Below are 21,798 nucleotides of genomic sequence, written 5' to 3' on the forward strand. Positions count from 1 at the left end.
TGTCTAAGATGCGAGATGCAGCTTCTCTTTCAGAAAGTTTGTAATTGTCTATGAGTCTTTGTTTGAGGGTTTCATATTTGTTAGTGCTTGGTGGGTTGGTCAGGATGTCGAGAACTCTGGTGGCAGTGTCTTGGTCGAGGGATGCTGTGACATAACTGTATTTAGTTACGTCAGCTGTGATTCCTTTAATTGTGAATTGTGACTCGGCCTGAACGAACCAAATTTGAGCTCTTTGGGGCCAAAAGGTTGGTAGTTTGATGGACACTGCGTTGGCTTCATGGGTATCCTGATTGGTTGGCATGTTGAAGGAAGGGTGTGTTCAATCCTGACGTCGGGGTCACCACTGTAACTTTATTCAGTTGACAAAATTACTTTTAGGGTAACAACTGCAAAATAACAATAAATAACAAAATGTTACTAAAGCTCGCAACACAACATATTAACAATGTATAACACTACAACAGTGACAATACAAATTGAAAGAAATGCTGGTGCGAGGAGCTTTCAGAAGGCCTCAAGGTTCGGAGGATTTTTTTTTTCTTTTTATTAGGGTTAATCTTAAGTCTTAGTAAAAGTGCTAGGACGTTTGTGTTTCCTACTAGGGTTAGTTAAAGTAAGGTACTAGGTTTTACTTTTTCTTAGTGTTAGTTGAGGGAATATTTGGGTTGGTTCTCTTAGCACGGGGAGCTTTCGGATGGTCTCCCCAGGAATTTCTATATTTAATGTCAGACAAAAGATAAAAGAATGCAAGCACTCTTCTTACTCTTTTGACTCTGAATCAAGCAACTTTAGTAACATGGAAGCTCTTCCCTTTTTTTTTTGTTTAACAAAACCATGAAAAAAATGAAACATAGTTATAATTATATTTCTAAAATTAAGATGGGAGGACTTCCATAAGCTCCTCGTGCTGAGAGAAACAACTTAAATATTCCTTCAACTAACCCTAATAAAAAATAGGGCCTTAAACTAACCCTAATAGGAAAAACAAACACCATAGGACCTTTACTAAGACCTATAACTATCCCTTATAGAAAAAAATCCTCCGACCTCGAGCAAACCCTAATAGAAAAACAAACAAACCTAGGATTGCTTTGCAATGCTTTTCAGTACTTCAAAAACAAAAAGGGGATAGAAAGCTAAATTATTGTCATATTAGGAAATTTGTAGCTGTCACTAATCCATCAAGCTTTGTTCTAGAGTTTTTAAAATGCTACTACTATATATTGACAAATTGAACAAATAAACGTCTGACAAAAGACCCACGGTGAAAATACTAATTGAAAGAGATGCTACCTCTAGGAGCTTAGGGAAGGCCCCCCAAAGACAGAATTGAAAAAAGTCCTTCTCTTGACACATTCCTTTATATATCCGTAGTTCCCTCTCTCATCTCCGTCTCAGGTCACATGAGACTATGAGGTTGTAAGTTGTCATACATCAAATGTCATATAGGTTTAATGCAGTGCATAGAAAATTATTAACCAACAATATACATGATATACAATAATACATGCATGTGTCACATAAATGAAACGTCACTATTCAATGGATTCTAATTAAAAATAATCGAGAGTCATATATATGCTCACCATTTAAATTTGTATTATGTTTGACAGCTAATTAGAAAGTAATATAATAAAGGTAAAGATTTAAAAAGAAAAAGATTGTAGTTTCATCAAAAGTTTGATATTATCAACAATTTTTTATATTTTTGAACTTTAAAACATTTATTTTGACATTATAACTTATAGTATATTATGCAATCACCATGGATTAATCTGTATAGTATTATAATACTAACTGCTAACTAGATTAATGGTAATAATGATATTTGATTCTTTTTAATTTTCTTTAGACAATAACTCAATACTTTGATATTAATATATACCCTTCCATTTTTACATCTGCTGTCTCTTTCTGCAACTCAGATGATTTTAAGATGTCGAAACATTGGCATTTTTAACTTTAATTATTAATTAACGATTTTTTATAAACTTTCTATGTTTAGGCGAATCGGTTCGATTTTCATTCATGTTGATTAAGTCAAACTGGTAGGAGCAGTCAAGTTTTTCTATAATTTTATGAATTCGCTCATCATGGTTAAATTGAGGAACCATATTAGTATAATTTTTATCTCCATACGCCAACTACCCCATTCACATCATTCAATATCAAGTCAACCAGTTTCTCAACTCACATCTGCTTCAGATTTATTTTCACCAATACCATTTTGGTATTTTGAAAGAATTAAAAAAAAAAAATCAGTTGTGTTTGCTCTGTACTTCTGGAGTCAATAAACACACAAGGTCAAGTCCAGCGAGAAAGAAATTTTTTGTGTGTTTTTTTCAATGTTTCTATGGTTGTCTTTTACCTAATTTTCTTTTTTAAAATTTGAAGATAGTCACAAATTGCTTGAACTTGAATAATTCGTTAGAGGCTGCGGCTTGTAGGTTGTTACCACTGTTTTGAAAAATAATTATATTGTATTTTTCTTTTAATTAAAATAAATCATTCTCTATATTGTTTCATTTATTCAAGTTGTGACTGACTGTGTGTCGTGATGAAATTTCTCAAAATATTGTAGAGATGATTTAAAGAAATGGGGTTTTGAAATGTTTGGATTTCACCTCATCATGTTTATTTGTGATTTTTTTTTTCAGGCTCGCATTGCGTTTTTACAAGGTGAAAGGAAAGGCCAAGAAAACTTAAAACAAGACCTAGTCAGAAGAATTAAAATGCTAGAATATGCTTTGAAGCAGGAAAGGTGAGATACACTGGTGTATTGTTCTGAAATTTTGTAGTTCTTTAATGGTTTTTATTCACATTTTCTACCTCAGAGGAGGAACAACAGATTTGACAAAATTAATTTGACTATTTCTCTGTTAGTGTTAAAAAGATATATCCATATGAAAAATTTAGAATGGTGAGTACATTAAATTTGAGCCCAAAGTATTAGCATTATACAAATTTACTAAATGCCTTACAGTGTTCAGTGGTTTCCACAACTACTGAATGCCCATTTTATCACGAAATGCAGTTTTCTCTCCAATACTTCATCCTGAGGGCCTGTTCTTTTGATTTCATTATATCTCTACATTTTATTGTTAACTCTACCTTGTACCCCAATTCCGAATTGGGTTACAAATGAAGAATCACATGACATGGTTGGCAGTGGCATCTACGGGAGTCAAATACAACATAATCCTAATTTTTGTAAAGTCACTTTCTTGTCTTGTATTGATTGACTGGATATGACAACTTGTCGTTGACAATTTTACAATGCATTTATAAAGAACGTAAGTAGAAAACTTTTTAAAAACTTTTTTCTTGATTTAATATTTTTACTTATTTCTCGATCCTACAGAGCAAAGTATCACAAGTTGAAATATGGAACTGATCTCAACACAGAAGACTTAAAACCGCCCTCTTTTGATAAGAAAAATGAAGGTATAATCTTTATTATATAGCCTGACGCTGTCAATAAAATTTATGTTTAAAAAATGATATATGATGTATTTAAAGAGTCAAGACGCTTGAACCCTTGATCAGCATGGTTGAATTGCTATGAATTAAGACTTTATTTTTTATCTCGTTATAAATACAGAACTGTTGATGAGAGCAATAAAAGTAATGTCACTGGAATAGTATTGCTTTTATGCAATCTTGGTGAAAACCATAAGATATGTCAGAACAGGAAAGATGGAACCCTACCTCTAAAGGGACCTGTTAAGCGCTTAATCACTATCTACATTTATATAATTTACTTCAGTCAGTTTCTTGTCTAGTCCAAGAACTGGTGAATGATAGGAATCTGCTCTTTATTTATTATCAGCCGACAACAAAGACATAGATGACCAATTAAGAAAAAAAACCACAATTTTTATCAATATGTGCATGCTTTGGTAATTCTATAGACTAGGCATTTTTCTTTGCTCAGTATCCAATAATGGATATATTGAATGTGATAATGCCATGTTATATAAATAATTGTCTTTTCTCATTAACAGAAGACCAGATTGATGGAGAAATATCAATGTCATCAAGCTCAGGAACTAGCAATGCTACATGGAGACAAGGGCGCCAATTACTTAGACAGTAAGTGTATAATATTATCCATTTTAAGAAATTTGATTTATTGCCCCTCCCTCTATGCTGTTGGGGGGGGGGGGGGTGGGTGTGGAGGAGGAGCAAGGAAATAATTATCCAGGGCATTAGGAGTAAATATCATGGTTATAGTCATTACAATTGCCTGTACCTGTTTAAAAGGCATGCAATGCAGTAAGGAGATTATGGCCAAAAATTACATAACACACATTAACACCCTGTTCCTCTCAGTTTGAACCATTACTCCTCCCGTATACACCAGATGACCACAGAAACATGTGATAGGCTATTATATATAAAATAGATCAGTGGCTCAGATAGTTTGGTGCATGGCTGCATTAGAGGGGGCTTGCAGGGTATGGAGATAATGCTAGTATGGGTGCATCATATTGCTTTTTAAATTTTCTAATATGTACAATTTCTAGCAGCAGTATTTTTATACACCTTGTGCATTCATAAGGAGAAGACATTTTTAGAAAGGCTTGAATTTGCTGCAAATTTCAAATGAATCATTTACATTGTATTGTCCATGTTTTGATACACTTGAAAGATTTTGGCAAGCAGCCATCCTTGTGTAAACCATTGCACATCTCATTTTGTCATATAAATATAAGGAAGTGAAATTCTCTTTTACTTGCCGTTGTCTGCTTATTTTATTCTAACCTTCCTCCACCCCTCCCCTGTCTAAAAAAAAAGACATTGGATGGGGCCAATAGATGTATTTATCTGCATTGCAATTGTTAAATGGACAATAAGAATTTCTTGCTATCTGCTAGAAAGAATACTATGTTAAAAAATTGCTGCTTGCTTAGTCCTAATTCCTCCCCCCTCCCCAAAAAAAAACAACAGCTTTAAAATGATTCTAACTGACGTTTACATATATACAGATCTGACGTTCCAATGCAATTATAGGCCTAGTTTGACATTGTTGTAACAGACATTTTTTAATATAAAATTTTTTTTTGCGTCATTTTTGTTGTTGTTGTTGAGATTTCCATTACGACAATGATTGGGTTATCAGACCTGTAAATAAGTGCACGTCGATTCTAGCCATTCAGAACTGTACCTCCTTTTTCACAAATGATATAATTTTAAAAAGTTTCTGTAACATGATTCTTCCCTCACTACAACAAGAATGATAAAAGAAGAAAAAGTTTAAATAACATGTCACAATATTGTTCAACTACCTGTTATAATAATCAGTAATGGTTATCATCAGTTCCCTTTTGCTCTCAGTAAAATTAAATATTTATTTCAGTGGGTAATTTCAGAATATGTACATCGTAAATGGACCGTATTAAAGATGAGTAGGCTGTCCAACCATTTTTCAAAACCTATTTGTTTATTTTCTTTCACTGTTTAAAAATGGATTTTGAATTTCAGCAGGATTAAATTCATATCAGATTGGATTTCGTTTAACAGTTTCTTTATCATGAAAGAGCTTGAAAATATGTTACAACTTAAAGTCAAAAATTCATTCTTGTGGCAGATTTTTCTGCCCTGCCACACAAACTGATATGAATATGGACCAATATTAGGCACACATGAAAGAAAAATCCCCATTTTTGTAAAGATTTTGAAGAGATTTATCATTTAAATTTAAGTGATATTCTTATGATATTTATTAGACATTATTGTAAGTCATATTGCTACAAACTTTTTCAGAATTTTAATGATATATTTAAGTTTGATTAAAGATTTTTGTTGTTTAATACATCAATGTTGATTAAACTGGAAATGTTGAATTTGAGTCAACAGTAGGTCAATTTATAGAGTGATATTCTTATATTTATTAGACATTATTGTAAGTCATATTGCTACAAATTTTAATGATATATTTACAGAGTGGCCAACCTTCCCGATTATTTCGGGAAATTCCCTAAATGGATCCACCGTTCCCGATGTCCCGAAACTGCGTTTTTTTTCCCGAAAAAAACCCATCCACCATGGATAGCTTGCATTCAGAAGGCAATTAATAGCAGTAAACAAAGCCTGTTATCATTGTAGTGATGCTGTGGTCTCAATGTGTGTGTAGTTTTTTAGTTTTAAATTGTCAAGTCATATTTACTAATAGAATAGAGGCTGTGACTTCTGCACCAAATTCAATAGAGGGCATAATGCACCTCCTAAGCTTGGATAGAGGATACATATGTCAAAAGTTACCCCTTTCACTTCCAAGGTTTACAGTTATGTCAACTTAATGTCTGTTTTCATTTTCATTCTTTGTAAAGTATTAAATTAGTATTAGGCTGTGTATTACTTCACTCTGAACATTATTGTGCGATAACCAAAAATTTTCCCTAATTCAGTTTCTGAAAAGTTGGCCACCCTGTATTTAAGTTTAACTAAAGATTTTTTTGACACCCCCCCCCCCCCCTTCCCAACAACAACAAAAAAGGAGAGAGAAAGAGGAAAGATAAAAAATATTTTTCTAACAGAGTGATAAAGATTTCACATCACTGTTTTTACCACGAGAGTAGTTGTTCACACTTAACAGTCAGCAAGAAGACATTCCACTCCTCTGGAACAAAATTATAGTACTGTAATTGTATGCCCATAAATTTCCCTTCAATTTCCTGAAGACACACAAAGCTTTGATACTGCGTTCATTTATTTTATAGGATTTTCTTCTTTTTTAAAAAATATTTTTTATTTGGTAAGTTTCAGTTATCTGTGGCGTAATGCTGGCGGCATTGGTAATTAGTTTTTATGCTCTTGAAGAGATTTTTTAAAATGGTTCCTGAAACAATGAATGATATAAAGCCATCACCAGTCGATGGCTTGCCTGAAAGAAAGGCCAGTTACAAATATATATTGTTGATTTTTAAGAAATAAAAAAATATGATAAGTTACCACATATTGTTTATTGCTTTTATTTTTCAATTTTTTTCAATTTTAAGGTATCTCCAAGAAATTGGCTATACTGACACAATCATAGATGTACGCTCAGCCCGTGTGCGATCATTGCTTGGGTTACAAACATCGTCTGCAGACAATGACTCAGACATTTCACAGTCCATCCTTGTTAATGGAGACCAGCAAGGGAGCAAGAGAGAGATGCAGACCAAAAGGTATGTTGTATAAGGGTTTTGAGATTGTTTTGAGCACTGTTATTTGGGTGGGTTTAAAGATAAGTTAATTTTTTGTAAAACAATAAAATATCTCAGCTCTAGGGATGACGTTCAATAATTTTATTTCATTAAAAAAATATTTGTCAGCCCAGTCAAAATATTTATGAGAAAGCAGACAGATCATATGGTAAAGTTCATTGTATAAGAAGGCGATTTACAGTACCGATAATTGAAAACATTGATTTTGAATGGTAATTCCCAATGCTGTGTGCATTTTAGAGAAATAGAGACGCTAAAATTGAATATGATGGGTCCTAAACATACTCCTCTAAATACAATAAGTGACTTGAACATTTTGATTGCTATCTATTTAATGGTTTGAGAGTATTCAAACTGCATCCAATTTTATTATAATATATATTATGCTACCAATGCATACCTAAGTTGAAGTTAGATATTACCTTGCTGTGTGTTTGGAATAATTTACAGTGGTAATGTTTGCTTATCAGTCTATTTATAGCTTAGGGACAGGTGCCATCCTTGATAATTAGACATTTTGAGATTGAACACTCTTTACATTTTCTATTTATACTTTATTTCCAGGGCTGGGTTGAAGAAAATGGGGAATATGGCTAATGAGAATGTTTTGATTGATGCTGAAAATTCAGTCATGACCACTTTTGATTTTCTGAATTCTAACAATGCTGTTGATGAAGATGAAGATTTAAGGTAAGTCCTATTTATTTTATCCAGCATTTTTAACAGTGTGATTGTTTCAGAATTTTTGTATCACTTCCAGAGCTGCCAACCTACTGCAAAAAATGCGGAATTGTACGCATTTCCCCCAAGATTGTACCCATTCTCAGTGTACAGAGTCACTTCAGTTTTCTTTAGTTGTAATTCATATTATTACTAGCCTATGGAGAAACCTTGGTATATATTTTTTTTACCAATTATGATCTTCATGCTGGGAGGTAGAATTCTGAAAGGATTGGATTATAGTCTTGGGAAATTGAGCTTGTGTGGTGTGACTTTATGTAAGTATACCTTCCTCTTACTTTCACAGTGGTTAGTTTCCGTCGATTTCAGGATTGTAACCATTTTTATGAAATCTCCCCCATTTTGAGGTCCCAACGTACACATTCTCATCAGATGGGGTTGGCAGCTCTGCACTTCTTTATCATAATTCAGAACAGAGTACATTATAGAGTGAAATTATCGTAATAGTATTGAACATGAATTTATATTTGTGAAGCTGAAAATGGAAAAAAAATATTATTCCCTATTAGACCTATATTTGACAAAGAAGTTGCAAGGACCAAGCAGCCAAGTTGTGCTTATCTCGGAAATTTATAAACTCTTTAGAGTTCAAAAGGAAAAACATATTCTTAAATCCTGTTCTTTTCATTGTGAGTCTGTGGTGATTGTTCCTTAGTTTGAGGATGTTTTGAGATATTATACTGGTATTTTCCCGTTTCATTGCAAAGATTTTGATAATTAGTGCCTCACAATTTCCATGAATTGTTTGATTAGTTTTAATACAAGTTGGTCAGTGTAGAGATAAATAATATTGTTATATATCATTTTTAGAAATTAAGATGATGAACTCATTGTTTGCTCATGTGGACTAAATGGGTAATTCCCGTTGACAATGAATTTTTGTTTGATAGGTTATTTCTTTTACCCTCAATATATATGCTCATTGAGAACATTATTCATTGATTATAAGATGTCATGCTAAAGTTTTAAATCCCAACTTCATACGATTTTAACTTTGATACCCTTAAACAGTGTTTTTAAGATTATTAAAGTAGTATCCCCGATAATTCTTCAATTGTATCAATTAAAGAAATGTATTTTCTCCCTTGTTTTGACCTTTTTACTGGGTTCCCTCCCAACTCCCCTAGTTTATATGACAAAATTGCTCTTGTAGAAAAATGCTTTATTTTACAGTGATGAGAATGAAGATGGTATGGCTGCTGATGACGAATCTGAGGAGAGGTTAGAAAGGAAAATAAAACTCAAAGTAAGGCTTTGACACATTTGTTGTATGTTGTATAAATTCAACTATGTTTACCTTTTTCTTGTGAGGTGGGTTCTCAATCAACCAAGCTGCTGTGATATAAAAATGGGAGAAATTATCGTACATGATAGTGGTGCTGGGTTTTTTTTTGGTTATTTTTTCCCACTGAAAGTTGTTTGGGGGTTTTTTGTTGTTTTTTTTAATGTTTTTTGTTTGTATAATTAAAAAAAAATTTATGTGGAAAATGCAGGTTTATTTTTGTTTGTTGCATGACACAGTTTGCATTATATAAATTTACATTTTTTTAAAATTTATAAACTATTTGATATTTTTATGCCTATTTCATCTGTATGTTTAAAATAATTTTTGGCTTTCAGAATGATAATAACGAGAGCATACCAGGTTTAGATGAAAATGACCCTGACACGGTGGAGGCTCTAGCAGAGTTTCATTTCTTAGAATCTGAGATTGGAGAAGGCACTGGTGAGTTGGTTTGTTTACTATCAAATTAACTTCTCTTGGTTAAAAACAAGATTTAATGAAAGCCACTCAAAGTTTGGCGTCGATGTCTGTAGCTATGATAAGTTTACTAACGTATTGATTACCAAGTTTTGTATCTTCTGTTGGAAACACAATAACCTTTGCCTAAACTTGATGTTGTTTTAATAAATTGTTATTAGTTGGTTTGGCAGATGCTTAGAATAAGAGCATTTTATTGCAGTGAGAGAAGTCTGAATTTAGAAGGGTTTTTTTTTTTTCTGGATTGATATTCGTCTTTTCTAATCTTATAAGACTTTATTTAAGAGCTGCCATAATTTTGATGATGCAAAAATAAATGACAAACAATATCATCAAAGCCTGAAATTTCTCCTCAGTTACACACCTTTTGCATTTGAGACTTTATTTCAGTTTATGTTGTCATTTTATTACTAACCTATTTTTCCTGTATTTGTTAGCCTGGCACTTATAATCTCAGAGATGAAAAAGAAATGAAAATCATTTGCTTTGGTGTATTTTGTCATCCGTTGTTTTTAAGTTGCAAGATTTATTTCCATTTATTTATCTGCACACATTCATTTTTTATTTATTAATTTATTACCTTAGTTTGTTTTATTGTAATTTTTTTTTGTCATATGATCATAATCATTTGTTTCACACTTGATCCAAAATGTGCCAAAATGAATAAGATTGCATGAAATTATGATATATGAAAAAAGGAATTCACATAGCACACTTCAAGGTTCCGTAATCATGATAAAACAAGGAATTCACATAGCAAACTTAGAAGGTTGCACGTCACTATAGTACATTTTTACTGAAATTGACAGTACAATTGATGAAGGGGTTGGTGACGACAACCTATGATTAGCTTAATTTGTCTTAAGATTTCAATTCAAGTATAGATCTGCCAGGTTGATATTCATTTCGCTATAAGTGATAAGGCTACCATAATATTTTCCATTTAATAAGGCCTCGTGTGGTTGATCGGCTTTTTGCTTGTGAGGGATTTATTAGAAATACCAGGAAATTCACTGCCACACCTCCATAAAGATGGTTTATCAATCACAAGGTTCTCAGTTTGAATAAACTATTTGAAATATAAAAATGAAAGCACTTACTTAGCTTAAATAACAAAATAGGAACAAACATTGCTACCCTCAATTAAGAATAGTCAGAGGAAGAGATTAGATCTGTAATTTAACTTATTTGTAAATCTGTGGTACTGAACAATTTGTGACTTGTCACTCTTTTATGCAATTATTCAAGTTTGGATGTTTTCCTTTAGATTCGAATTTTAAAACCAAAAGTCTCGATTAAAATTAGGTATGCACTATTTTTGTGAAGAAAAGAAATTGTGACCAAATTTAATTCAACTACATTGGTTCTACATAATTCTAAAGTGACAATTTATAGAAATAAGACTGGAAATTGAATTTTTGGTTGATACAGATTTTAGACTTGAAATTTGATTTAACATATTTGCAGACTTTTTGTTAGTTGCCTGTGGCAGGTCATAACACCGGGCTTTGAAAATTATGGATGACCCTACCAGGACAGTTTCTTTTTCTCAATGATGAATTCTTAAATGACATTTTGCATTTTTTCATGAACTACCTTGAGTTCAACATAATGAAAATCGAACAAAAACATTCATATTGACTTGTGAGAATTTTTTTTAATGTGTCAATGCTCACAGGACTATAATTACTGATGAAGGCAATGAATAGGAAATAGTGTATGAACTTTATAAAATTAACATAATATATCAGGTTATAACTTGATATTTCAGAGATACTCTCCATACCAATTTTATGTGAAAAACAAGATTACAATATATTACATCAAATTTTCATAAGACTTGGAGTTTTGTTATTAATAAATGCCTGTTTTTGGCTTATTATACCTTTTTTCGTATATCTAAACCAATAGCCTCACCCATGACATGTCTAGAGGCTAAGACAGATCTCTTTTATTTTTTTTTATCGTTTGGCTCATATTTTACTCAAAAAAGCTGTTTGACTCCTAATGTCTCTTTAAAAATAATTTTGTAGTTCTTAAGAGCCTCAAGGCCCATGAAGTCACAGTTTATGCTGGTATCTGTAGTGTATAAAGTGTAGAATATTAACGATTGCTTGCCACCCTTTGGCAAAATACTTTCCTCCAGACCATACAGACCCGGCTGAATTGTTGGATGGAGAAAAGAGAAGAAGAAAAAAGAAACTTTACAAAACTCATTTCTTTTGATGGGTCTGCTCTACCATTTGAATTATGAGGGCTCAAACATTTAGTTCCGTTTATATTTTAGGTGAAAATGGCTCATTAGATTCTGAAATTATTCAAACACAAATATAGAAAACTGGACTCTTTTCTGATGTCTCTTCATACTAAAACCAACTCAGATCTTTTAAAGATTTTATACTGACAATAGCATATAAGAATAGTAGTATTTATGAGTGGTTCAGGCGAATTGGCAAAAATAATACTGGTGATTAACTTTTTAAAATGTATGAGAAACTGTTACCTCATTTGTAGATTGCAAGTATTTTTATCTTATTCCAGTCAATGCATCTGGTCGAAGACACTAAATAAAGCATCGCACCTTGTAGATTTTCTATGGTTGTGACTTATGATAAACATCTCCAGGTTGACATTCTTCCCTTCCCCCTTCCCCTCTTCCCCCTTTTATTTTGAAATATCTTTTGCATCCAAAAACAATGGTCAAATTAAAATTAAGAAATTCTTTTTTATTGTATGAAATGTCTGTCCTTAAGTTTTGTGAACTTTCTTCCTCTTCCCCCCTTTTAATTTTGTATTTTTTAATTTACTTTGTGTCGATTAACTCCACAATGATTAGTATTTGTTGTAATGGTGTTAAACAGAAAAGCACGAGTCATCATCCTCAGAAGAAGAGGAAGAATGGCTGGTTGATCAGCGACATATATCTGAACTCAAAGAACAGTATAAAAAGGAAAGGAAAGGGAAGAAAAATAGTAAGTTTTATCGCTGCAGCTTTATATTACCAGTTTTTACCTTTGTGCATTTTGATACGTGTTTAAAGAAAAAAGGCTTTATATTCAACGATGACATTGTTTTCTCTGTTGAAGAGGTGAAAACAAGTAGAAAATTTATGGCCTCAAGTTTGTTCTAATTTTATTGATTTTTGGCATGGGATGCAATGAATCTGGCATGCCGTTCAACAGGTTTTTCTTTCTTTTTATTTTTTTTGTGTGTGTTTGTTTTTAAGGTTAAAATAAATTTTAACTCCTATATATTATGGATTTTTATCAATTTTTTTTTTCTTCTGTGGCTTTCTATTCCCAATTTTCTATTCATTTACACTCTTAACTTGGAAGACTTGCTCAGTTTGTTATGCTTAGGGTAGCCATATCTGGTAATTGTTATGTGGATTTCAAAGATTGGATCTTTAGAGAAGTAAAACTAAGTAAAGGACTTAGCATGATTTAAACATCTTTATTGTGTGTAAATGCCATATGTTCTTTTAAAAATTTTTGTGTAAGGATGATTATTTTCATATTTAATTTAATAATGTAATTTGCAAACTGGAACGTTAATCAGTCACATTGGTCTTTAAAATTATATGAACGTGGCATGCAAGAAATGGAAGATCAAAAGAATATTGTGACAGTCTGGTTTAATGCACTTCAAAAAGAAGTTTACATTGCTATGGACATATACAAAAGGAGCCATCATTTATTGTGCATCTATCTGTTATTTAAGCAAAAATATTAAATGGAGAGCCCTTTGTCAAGAAGTTTTGTTTTGAATGGAATTCCTGTTACAGAATTCATTGGTTTAGTATTGATGTATAAACACTTTTTAAGCAGTGGAGTTTAGTTGGGATGTGGAACAAAATTGACATTTTAATGTTTGATAGCACAGAGTTACTGGTCCTATACATTTAATTTAGTTGTATTTTTAGCTTGTTTAATATTGAAATTTGTTCTTTTTAAAGTTTTGATAAAAGATGTGACAAAGGTTCTCTGTACATTGCATATCATTATTTTTGTAAATATGTTCATTTGTCAGGCCTTTCAATTATTTAAAATATCAAGAAAGGAAGCTTTTTTACAAGATTAAGAGTTTAAAGTTATTATAGTTTCAAATTTTTTATCAGTAGTTGGCATACACATTTTTTCCACCTATCGTTTATTTTGTAATCACTCATTTGAAAATTTAGGTATGACAAATTTATATATATAAGTACAAGAAATTAAAGACACATTCCCATTCAAAGCTCTTCTTATCAAATGCTGTTCTTTTAATCGATTGATAGTTTTCTTATGAAAAAAAGAATACTTTAAAAAGTTTGTATGCCAAGCGAACTTGTTCCATTTTAAAAATTAATTTCGTAAGATTTATTTTGAATTTTTTTCTCTTTCTTTTTTTCTTTTTTTTTTGTTTTTTTTTTTGGTTTAATTAATATTTTTTTATTTGGATGATAGCTTCAAATGAGCCTTGTGCATGTTAAGTGTTGTCATATTGTTTAGTGTGATGCTTTAGCTGTATGGCTGGCTTGCGTTGTTTCCAGGGCCCACTCGGCACGCTCTTCAGGCGATGCTAGCCAGTCTTGGTGGGGAGGAGGAGAACACTGAAGTAGGTGAAGCCTTTACCCACAATGATACCGGTGGTGGGGACAGAAAGGACAACGGTAGGCTGCTCTACAATTCTAAGTCATGCCATTATTTAAATATGCTTGATTTTGTGTCATTACATAAATGAAGTTAGATCCAATAACAGTTAATTATACCACGGATTGCCTGGAATTATAAGATAACTTTTTGATGTGAAAACTGGAAACAGGTTTATGAGATAACTTATAATATTTGATGTATAAAATAGAAACAGGTTTATGAGATAACTTATAATATTTGATGTATAAAATGGAAACAGGTTTATGTGCATAATGTGTGTATATATATATATCAATATTATTTAACTATATTTATGTTGAATATAACAGTTTAAGATATTAATTGCTTCATATAAGGACATTGAGAATTATCCCAAGCAAAATTAAAAGCGTCTCTCTAATGTGTGAGGAATATTGTCTCACTTCAGAAATGATGTTTGCTTAAAATGATTTAGCTATGTTAACCTTTAAGCAGATTAAGGTTATTCAGATAAATCACTCTTCCATGGCTGATTGCTTTCTTCGCTTAAAAAAGTTGAACAATGCAAAGTTTCTACCTTAAGACAACTGGATGGAGTCTTCTGGCCTTCCTTGATGGGCAGGAGGTCATACAGTTTCTTTGATCCCCTTATATCTGTTTTCTGAGTTGCTTTCTGTTTTTCAGGGTTGAGAATATTCCATCTAAATGGTGGTTCATCTTTGCCCATCATCTTCACAATTCTGCCCTTTTCAAATTTTTCTATGAATAAAATAAGACTAACCACAACCACTACATGAACATCCCAATCACCACTACTATTATAACAACCACCACATCATCATCCCCTGGTCTTTGTCTTAGAATGGGATTGCTAAGTTTTGTTCTAGCCCTGGCTGGAGTCTTTGACTGGGAGGGAAATAGTCAAATGTATAGTTATAGTTTTGGGAGGTGATGTTATTTTCCTTGTAAATCATCTCTCTGTGATGTACTGTTTCATTTTTGTTGTTGTTATAAATATATCTGGGTGGGGATCCTGACCTCCCATAGTGGGCAGGGAGGTACATGCTGTGTCTTCTATCCCCCCATAACCGTTTTCCAATTGTTTCCTGTCATTGTCTTGGAATGAGATTACTTAAGTTTTGTCCTGATCCTTGGCAGCGTTCCTTGGCTGGGAGGGAAACAGTCGAATGTATAGTTATAGTTTTGTGAGATGATATTTTTTTCCTTGTAAATCATCTCTCTGTTATGCACTGTATTATGTTTAGTTTACATATTATATTATATGATTTGTAAACGTTTGAGTGTGTTCCTTTTGGTTGGGACCGGACCTGTGCTTGTGTGTGGATGAGACTTTTAGGTGATCTCAAATTAAGTACTTTGACGGTTTGCTCTTGGAATCTACATCTGTTCCCTATTTGAACCTATTCCCCTTTGTCTTACCTTTTCTCGGGTGCTTTAATCGTAATTCTAGAACTTTTTGCTATCCAATTTTCTTCCTTTTTACTGGCGCTGATATGACCTTAATGTGTTGCAAGCGCCGTAAAACCCTTAAAAACAAACAACAAATATATATATTGGTTTGTAAACATTTGAATGTATTCTTTGTGGGGACCTGTGTTTGTCGCTGGATGAGACTTTTAGGTGATATCAAGCTAAGTACACTTCACTGATAGTGGGCTCTTGGAACCTACATATGTTCCCTATTCGAACCATTTTCCCTTTGTCTTACTTTTCTCATGTGCTTCAAATTGTAATTCTGTAACTTTTTTGACCATCCCATTTTCTTCCCTTTTACTAGCACTGAAATGACCTAAATGTGTCGCAAGCACCGTAAAACCCTCAAAAACAAAAACATACCTTACAGCAATACATGTTGAATTAATATCTGGTGACTTTTAGGCAATTTTTGAAGGGGGTGGGGGGTGAAGGCAGAATGTCTACCACTTACATTTTATTGCTCAAGCATACAGATCCTTTGTTGGTATAAAAGATTATGCTAATCTTCTAATGTTTTCAGACAATCAATAAAATAATCAATTGGGGACCATAACTATTGGTTTAAAAAAGAATACTAATTTATAAATAATAATGATAATAACAGCATTTCACTGGATTTCGTCTTCTTACCTTCCATGATGGGCAGAGAGGTCACTTGCTGTGTCCTCTATCCCCCGTGCCATATCTGTTTTACTTTCCCACGTTTGTTATGACTTTGTTCTAAATTCAGATTCTGGGTGGGTCTTTGATCTCCCAAATTGGGCAGGAGGTCACCTGTTTTCCGAATTGCTTTCTGTCTTTGTCTTGGAATGGGATTACTTAGTTTTGTCCTGGCCCTGGCCAGAGTCCTTGACTGGGAGGGAAACAGTCATATGTATAGTTAAGAGTTTTGAGAGATGATATTTTTTGTCTTGTAAATTGTCTCCCTGTTATGCACGGTATTGTTTTTTGTCCTACATATATGATTTGTAAATATTGGATCTGTGCTTGTGTCAGAATGAGACTTTTAGGTGATCTCAAACAAAAGTACAATGATATTGTGTTCTTGGAATCTACATCTGTTCCCTATTTGAACCAGTTCCCCTTTTACTTAATTTTTCTTGGGTGCTTTAATTGTACTTCTAGAACTTGATTTGTTGCATGCGCCATAAAACCCTTAAAAACAAAAACGATAAATTTTCCATAGTCCTGGTGTGGAACCTTAGCAGGGAGGGAGGCAGTCAAATGTATAGTACCTTTTTTTTTGGGGGGGGGGGGGTATTTTTTCTTCCTGTGTATCCTTCATAGCAGGATCCTTTGCTTCTGTCTGGACAGGACTTTTAGACACTATCAACACACTCAAGGAATCCTCTGTTTGTTATTTGAATTAGTCCCCTTTGTGTTGCTTTTTATTTGGTGCTTTTAACTTCAGATCTTTCCTCAATCGTCTTTCCTTTACTGGCATCAAAATGACTAAATAATGTTGCAATGTAGCGCAGTAAAACCCCTAAAATAAAACAAAAACATTACTTCACTACTTAGATGGAGCATGAATCCTATTGTCAGATTGGTTTGAACAAGTAAATATAACACCTAATTAGTGTGCCCTAAAAGTCAACTGCGGGGTTATGTCCACTTACAATTTCAATTTTAAAAGAAAAATCACAATACTTTCCTTCAATTTTTTAAATTGATTTGTTGATGAAAAAATGTTCTCTCAAAATATCTCAGTGAAAATAATCTAGCATGGATCTAATCTGAGAAAATGTCCATTCCTTTTTTTGATTGAACGTTGGTAGACACCTTTCTATAGATATATTTTTATGCATATTTACACCGAGAGAAAATGTATTACATTTGATTTGTTGGAAACAAAATTACATGTCATTCATCAATTTTGAGCTGCACTATCTGAATAATATTTTTTTCATTTCTATTGTAGCTGCCTTTGCAATAGTGAGACATAATGGCTCTTTTTATCAAATGTGTTTTAAATAGAAGGAAGTACCAATATATTTATAGCTTAGCTCCACTTTTTAAATTTTCACTGAATGATTGTTCATTAGAGGCTGACTTTGCATGTCAACTTTTTCATGAGTAGAAGATTGCTGTATGTGATTATCCTGCTCCATATGAAGACCTTTCCTTTTGTGTCTTTTGGTTAGCATCGATTACATTCTTTGATGATCATGAATTCGATTTAATACAATTTCATACTTAACACAAATGTTTGAAGTTGTTAACTTTTTTCGTTTTCTAATATGCACTCCAATTTTCTGTCACCTTAATCTCTTCATCAGATGGAAACAGTGGAGGTGGTGGTCCAATAAATTATGCACGCAACAAAAATATGATGGGCTTACCAGACGAGGAAACCATAGATGGTGGATTAGGACTTGGGGAACTGGCTGGATTGACAGTCAACAATGAAGCTGATCCTGTTAGTTATGATGTAAGAGCTTTTGATCTCTTTGAGATTACTCGATGATTGACTTGTTAAATAGATAAGTAGCAATATTTTAAAGACTTCTTTGTTGAGTTCAATCATTCATACCTTTTAAAAAATACGTTTATTTTCGAAAGATAAATGATGCAAGAGTTTCTAATATTAAAGAATAGCATCTAATTAAATTTTAAAGAACCTCTTTTAATGTGCTCTCTTAGAATTTTCTAAGGTTTAATTTTTTCTCACTGTCAAACTGATGGAATGAATTTTTTCAGATCTCAGCATCTAAAGAGGTTTACAGAAAGACGTGGAATGCAAAATATACATTACGAAGGTAAAGCCTGCTTGAATTTATCATGTTCATTAGATAACTTTTATTTCCTCTTTTGACACATTATTTTCTACATATCCAATGACAAAATAGCAATGCAAAGGACATAGAACAACTAGAGCAAAGGACATAGAACAACTAGAGAATTGAGACTTATGGCCAGTCACTTTGCATTGTCCTTTCTATAACTTGAAAAAAGATTAACTATCGAGACCATGATCAAAACACGTCTTTTGTCTTCCTGTCCTTTCAACATTGATTGAGTATCTGTGTCTAATAACAGATCTGGTGGAAAGTACTCTGCACTGCGACCTATTGATATGGTGTAAGCTTTGTTACTTCCTTACATTCTTGACACTGTGCTATTTTTATACCCTTGATTGTCATGATAGCTTTTTATTTAAAAAATTTTTCAATGGCTATTTGGATAGTAAGCAACAGAAAACACACATCCTGGTCTTAATCGTATCCATTATTATTTGTTGTGAATGATATATAATATTTTCATACTCAGATCATAGCTACATCTATTTTATGTCTCTCCATCCCAACAGTCATTTTGATGGTGTACGCGCCCTGGCATTTCATCCTGTTGAGCCAGTTTTATTGACAGCATCTGAAGACCATACCCTAAAACTTTGGAACTTGCAAAAAACTGTTCCTGCCAAAAAGTAAGTCAAAGTGATACTATGTAGAGATTCACATTGTTGCTAGTTTGTCTGAGGTAAATTAGATAGATATTTTATTTTGTTTTGACTTTTTTAAAATGTTTTCTCTCACAAAGTCTGTTGTTCAATTGAACAAGCCTGCATCCATAATACAGCATTTAAGATTATTTATTTTATGATTGTTAGAGAGAGAGAGAGTGTGTGTGTGTGTGTGTGTGTGTGTGTGTGTGTGTGTGTGTAAAATTGTTAAAAATAAGAATGGCGTCACTTGTGACACTCTTTTGTTGACCGTGTTGTCACACTTGAGTTGACACACTTCTCTCTCTCTCTCTCTCTCTCTCTCTCTCTCTCTCTCTCTCTCTCTCTCTCTCTTCCCCTCTCCTCTCTCTCTCTCTCTCTCTCTTCTCTCTCTCTCTCTCTCCTTCTCTCTCTCTCTCTCTCTCTCTCTCTCTCTCTCTCTCTCTCTCTCTCTCTCTCTCCTCTCCTCTCTCTTCTTCTCTCATTTCTCTCACTTTCATCTTTAACATCATTCTGTTCTCTCTGTTCTCTCAACTCTTTCTCTTTCCTCCTGCTTTATCTTTTCATCATCCTCTCATCTCATCTCTCTCTCTTTATCAATATAAATCCTTTTCTTCTTTCACCGAATAATACATATCTTCTTACTCTAAATGCTTTTTTTGTTCGCAATAATTCATTGTTTATCTTCTTATTTCTATCGGCATTCTTCATTAGATGTCGACCGTATACACTTCGTCCCATATGTCCTATTTAAATCTACTTATCCTCCTTTAATGCCCTTTTGTAATAGGTGTATTGTTACCAGATATAAATACATTTTCCTGTCATCTAGGAATGCATTAATATTTTAGATTCCTAATAATTTTGCATTGTTTATATTCTATAATTTTAAAACAGGGCAGCTTCATTAGATGTCGAACCTGTATACACTTTCCGTGCCCATATGGGTCCAGTGTTAAGTTTAGCTGTGAGTCCTTCAGGAGAGCAGTGTTATAGCGGAGGCATGGACACCAATATCCGATGTTGGAACATCCCCAGCTCAAGCATTGACCCCTATGATTCATTTGGTGTGTTGATTTGTAGATTTCACTTTGTTCTAAAACCATTCCTATTTTGAAATTTTTGATATTTTTTTCTTTTTTATCTCTTGGTTTCATTTTACAGTATCAGTAATTCAAAGGTGATGCTGCGGGTGGTTGGATGGGAGCATCACCCTTGAATCATATACCTATGATGTTCGCATGGGTGTACGATCCGATAGTGATGCCGTTTCTTCTTCTCTTTACTAGCCTATCCTGCTTCTTTGGTTTGTGATTGTATTTTTGACAGGGGATATTTTTTTTTTCTGTAAATCTCCTGCCTGTTTGTTCTTGGTTATTTATAATTTAGCTTATGATATCTTTAGGTTATGATTTTGATTGACATTTGTACTATTTTTGTTAGATTGCTTGTTTTTTTGTTTCAGCGGTCTCTCATATAACCTCAATTGTGTTGGAAGAGACCTAAAGCAACAAACAAACAAAAAAAAAGGTGATGCTCTCATTGGCATAGGATCAGAAATTATTCATTCTTTCTGAGTCTTTCAGAGCCATTAAGCATGTCATCCATAAAAAGCAGATAATCTGATATATCATGGTAACTACAAAATACTTTCTGTCAGCTCTAAATGCGGAGCTAAACTATGCTGTGCATTGAGAGGGACCAAGAGAATTCTTGTGAAAAAATGACGCAATGAAAACCTATTCCATCATAGTTTACAGCACATAACACAATTTTAATTAATCCCATTGAGGAGTGATGCATGTGAGATAAGCTCAAAGTTTGACATCTGTTGGCTACCCTTAAACGCCTTTCGTACATAATAGGCGGCAAAACTTGAGATGGTCAGCTATGTAAATTCTGCAAGTATGACAAAAAGGGAATGGGTAAATTCAGTGGCTTTCATGAAGGGGTTCTGGTAGCTCAGTTGGTAGAACACTTGCTTTACACACAAAGGGACCAAGATCGATCCTTGGTGAAATCCTGATTTTTTTTCTGACTCCACTGTCCACCCAGCAATGGTTAGATCTGGTGGGAAATACTTTACCCAAAGCAAAGCGTCCTGTCCATTTCACGCTACAGACACTGGGATATACTCTGGCTCCATGGACCTAATAGCCTTGAGGGACTACTTTAAAAAAAAAAAAAGTTCAAGACCTATTTATTTGTACGAGGGCATGAGATTATTACATAACACTTTCACTTTACAGGATTATAAATACTCAAATAAATATGAAAAGTCCTTCAGAGCAATAAGGCAAATGGTGCCTGACTTTATACCAGTATCTATAGTGTTAAATGGATAGTAGCAACTGCTTGCTATCGCAAAGTACTTTTCACTAGGTGCAACAAACCGAGCTACCCAATCGCTTAGGGAGGTCAGAAATTTTTTTGACTTCACTCGAGATCGATCCTAGTTCCTTTACATGTGAATCGAGTGCTCTACCAACTGATTTTTTGAAAATTTAAAATGACCCCAACTGGCTTGTGTAG

The 21,798-nt window shown here is 33.3% G+C and overlaps 1 protein-coding gene across 4 annotated transcripts in view; it reads left to right on the forward strand.

Moving 5' to 3' along the window:
* The window catches only part of LOC144961609 (striatin-3-like), a 33,699-nt gene that overhangs the window by 1,770 nt on the left and 10,131 nt on the right, over positions 1–21,798 (forward strand). Inside the window, exons 2-14 of one of the 4 annotated variants that reach the window (XM_078894738.1) lie at positions 2,658–2,761; positions 3,362–3,444; positions 4,005–4,092; positions 7,002–7,172; positions 7,776–7,901; positions 9,126–9,198; positions 9,573–9,678; positions 12,576–12,686; positions 14,246–14,365; positions 18,104–18,255; positions 18,525–18,583; positions 19,135–19,251; positions 20,164–20,333. In XM_078894738.1, the coding sequence (XP_078750864.1) occupies positions 2,658–2,761; positions 3,362–3,444; positions 4,005–4,092; positions 7,002–7,172; positions 7,776–7,901; positions 9,126–9,198; positions 9,573–9,678; positions 12,576–12,686; positions 14,246–14,365; positions 18,104–18,255; positions 18,525–18,583; positions 19,135–19,251; positions 20,164–20,333 (1,480 nt within the window). The remainder of the gene's footprint in view (positions 1–2,657; positions 2,762–3,361; positions 3,445–4,004; positions 4,093–7,001; positions 7,173–7,775; positions 7,902–9,125; positions 9,199–9,572; positions 9,679–12,575; positions 12,687–14,245; positions 14,366–18,103; positions 18,256–18,524; positions 18,584–19,134; positions 19,252–20,163; positions 20,334–21,798) is intronic. The other 3 variants (XM_078894751.1, XM_078894747.1, XM_078894756.1) reach the window with 3 other exon arrangements.

This window comes from Berghia stephanieae, chromosome 1, assembly GCF_034508935.2.
Source record: "Berghia stephanieae isolate SIO BIC M18660-M18661 chromosome 1, UCSD_Bste_1.3, whole genome shotgun sequence".
NCBI classification, from domain to species: Eukaryota; Metazoa; Mollusca; class Gastropoda; order Nudibranchia; family Aeolidiidae; genus Berghia; species Berghia stephanieae.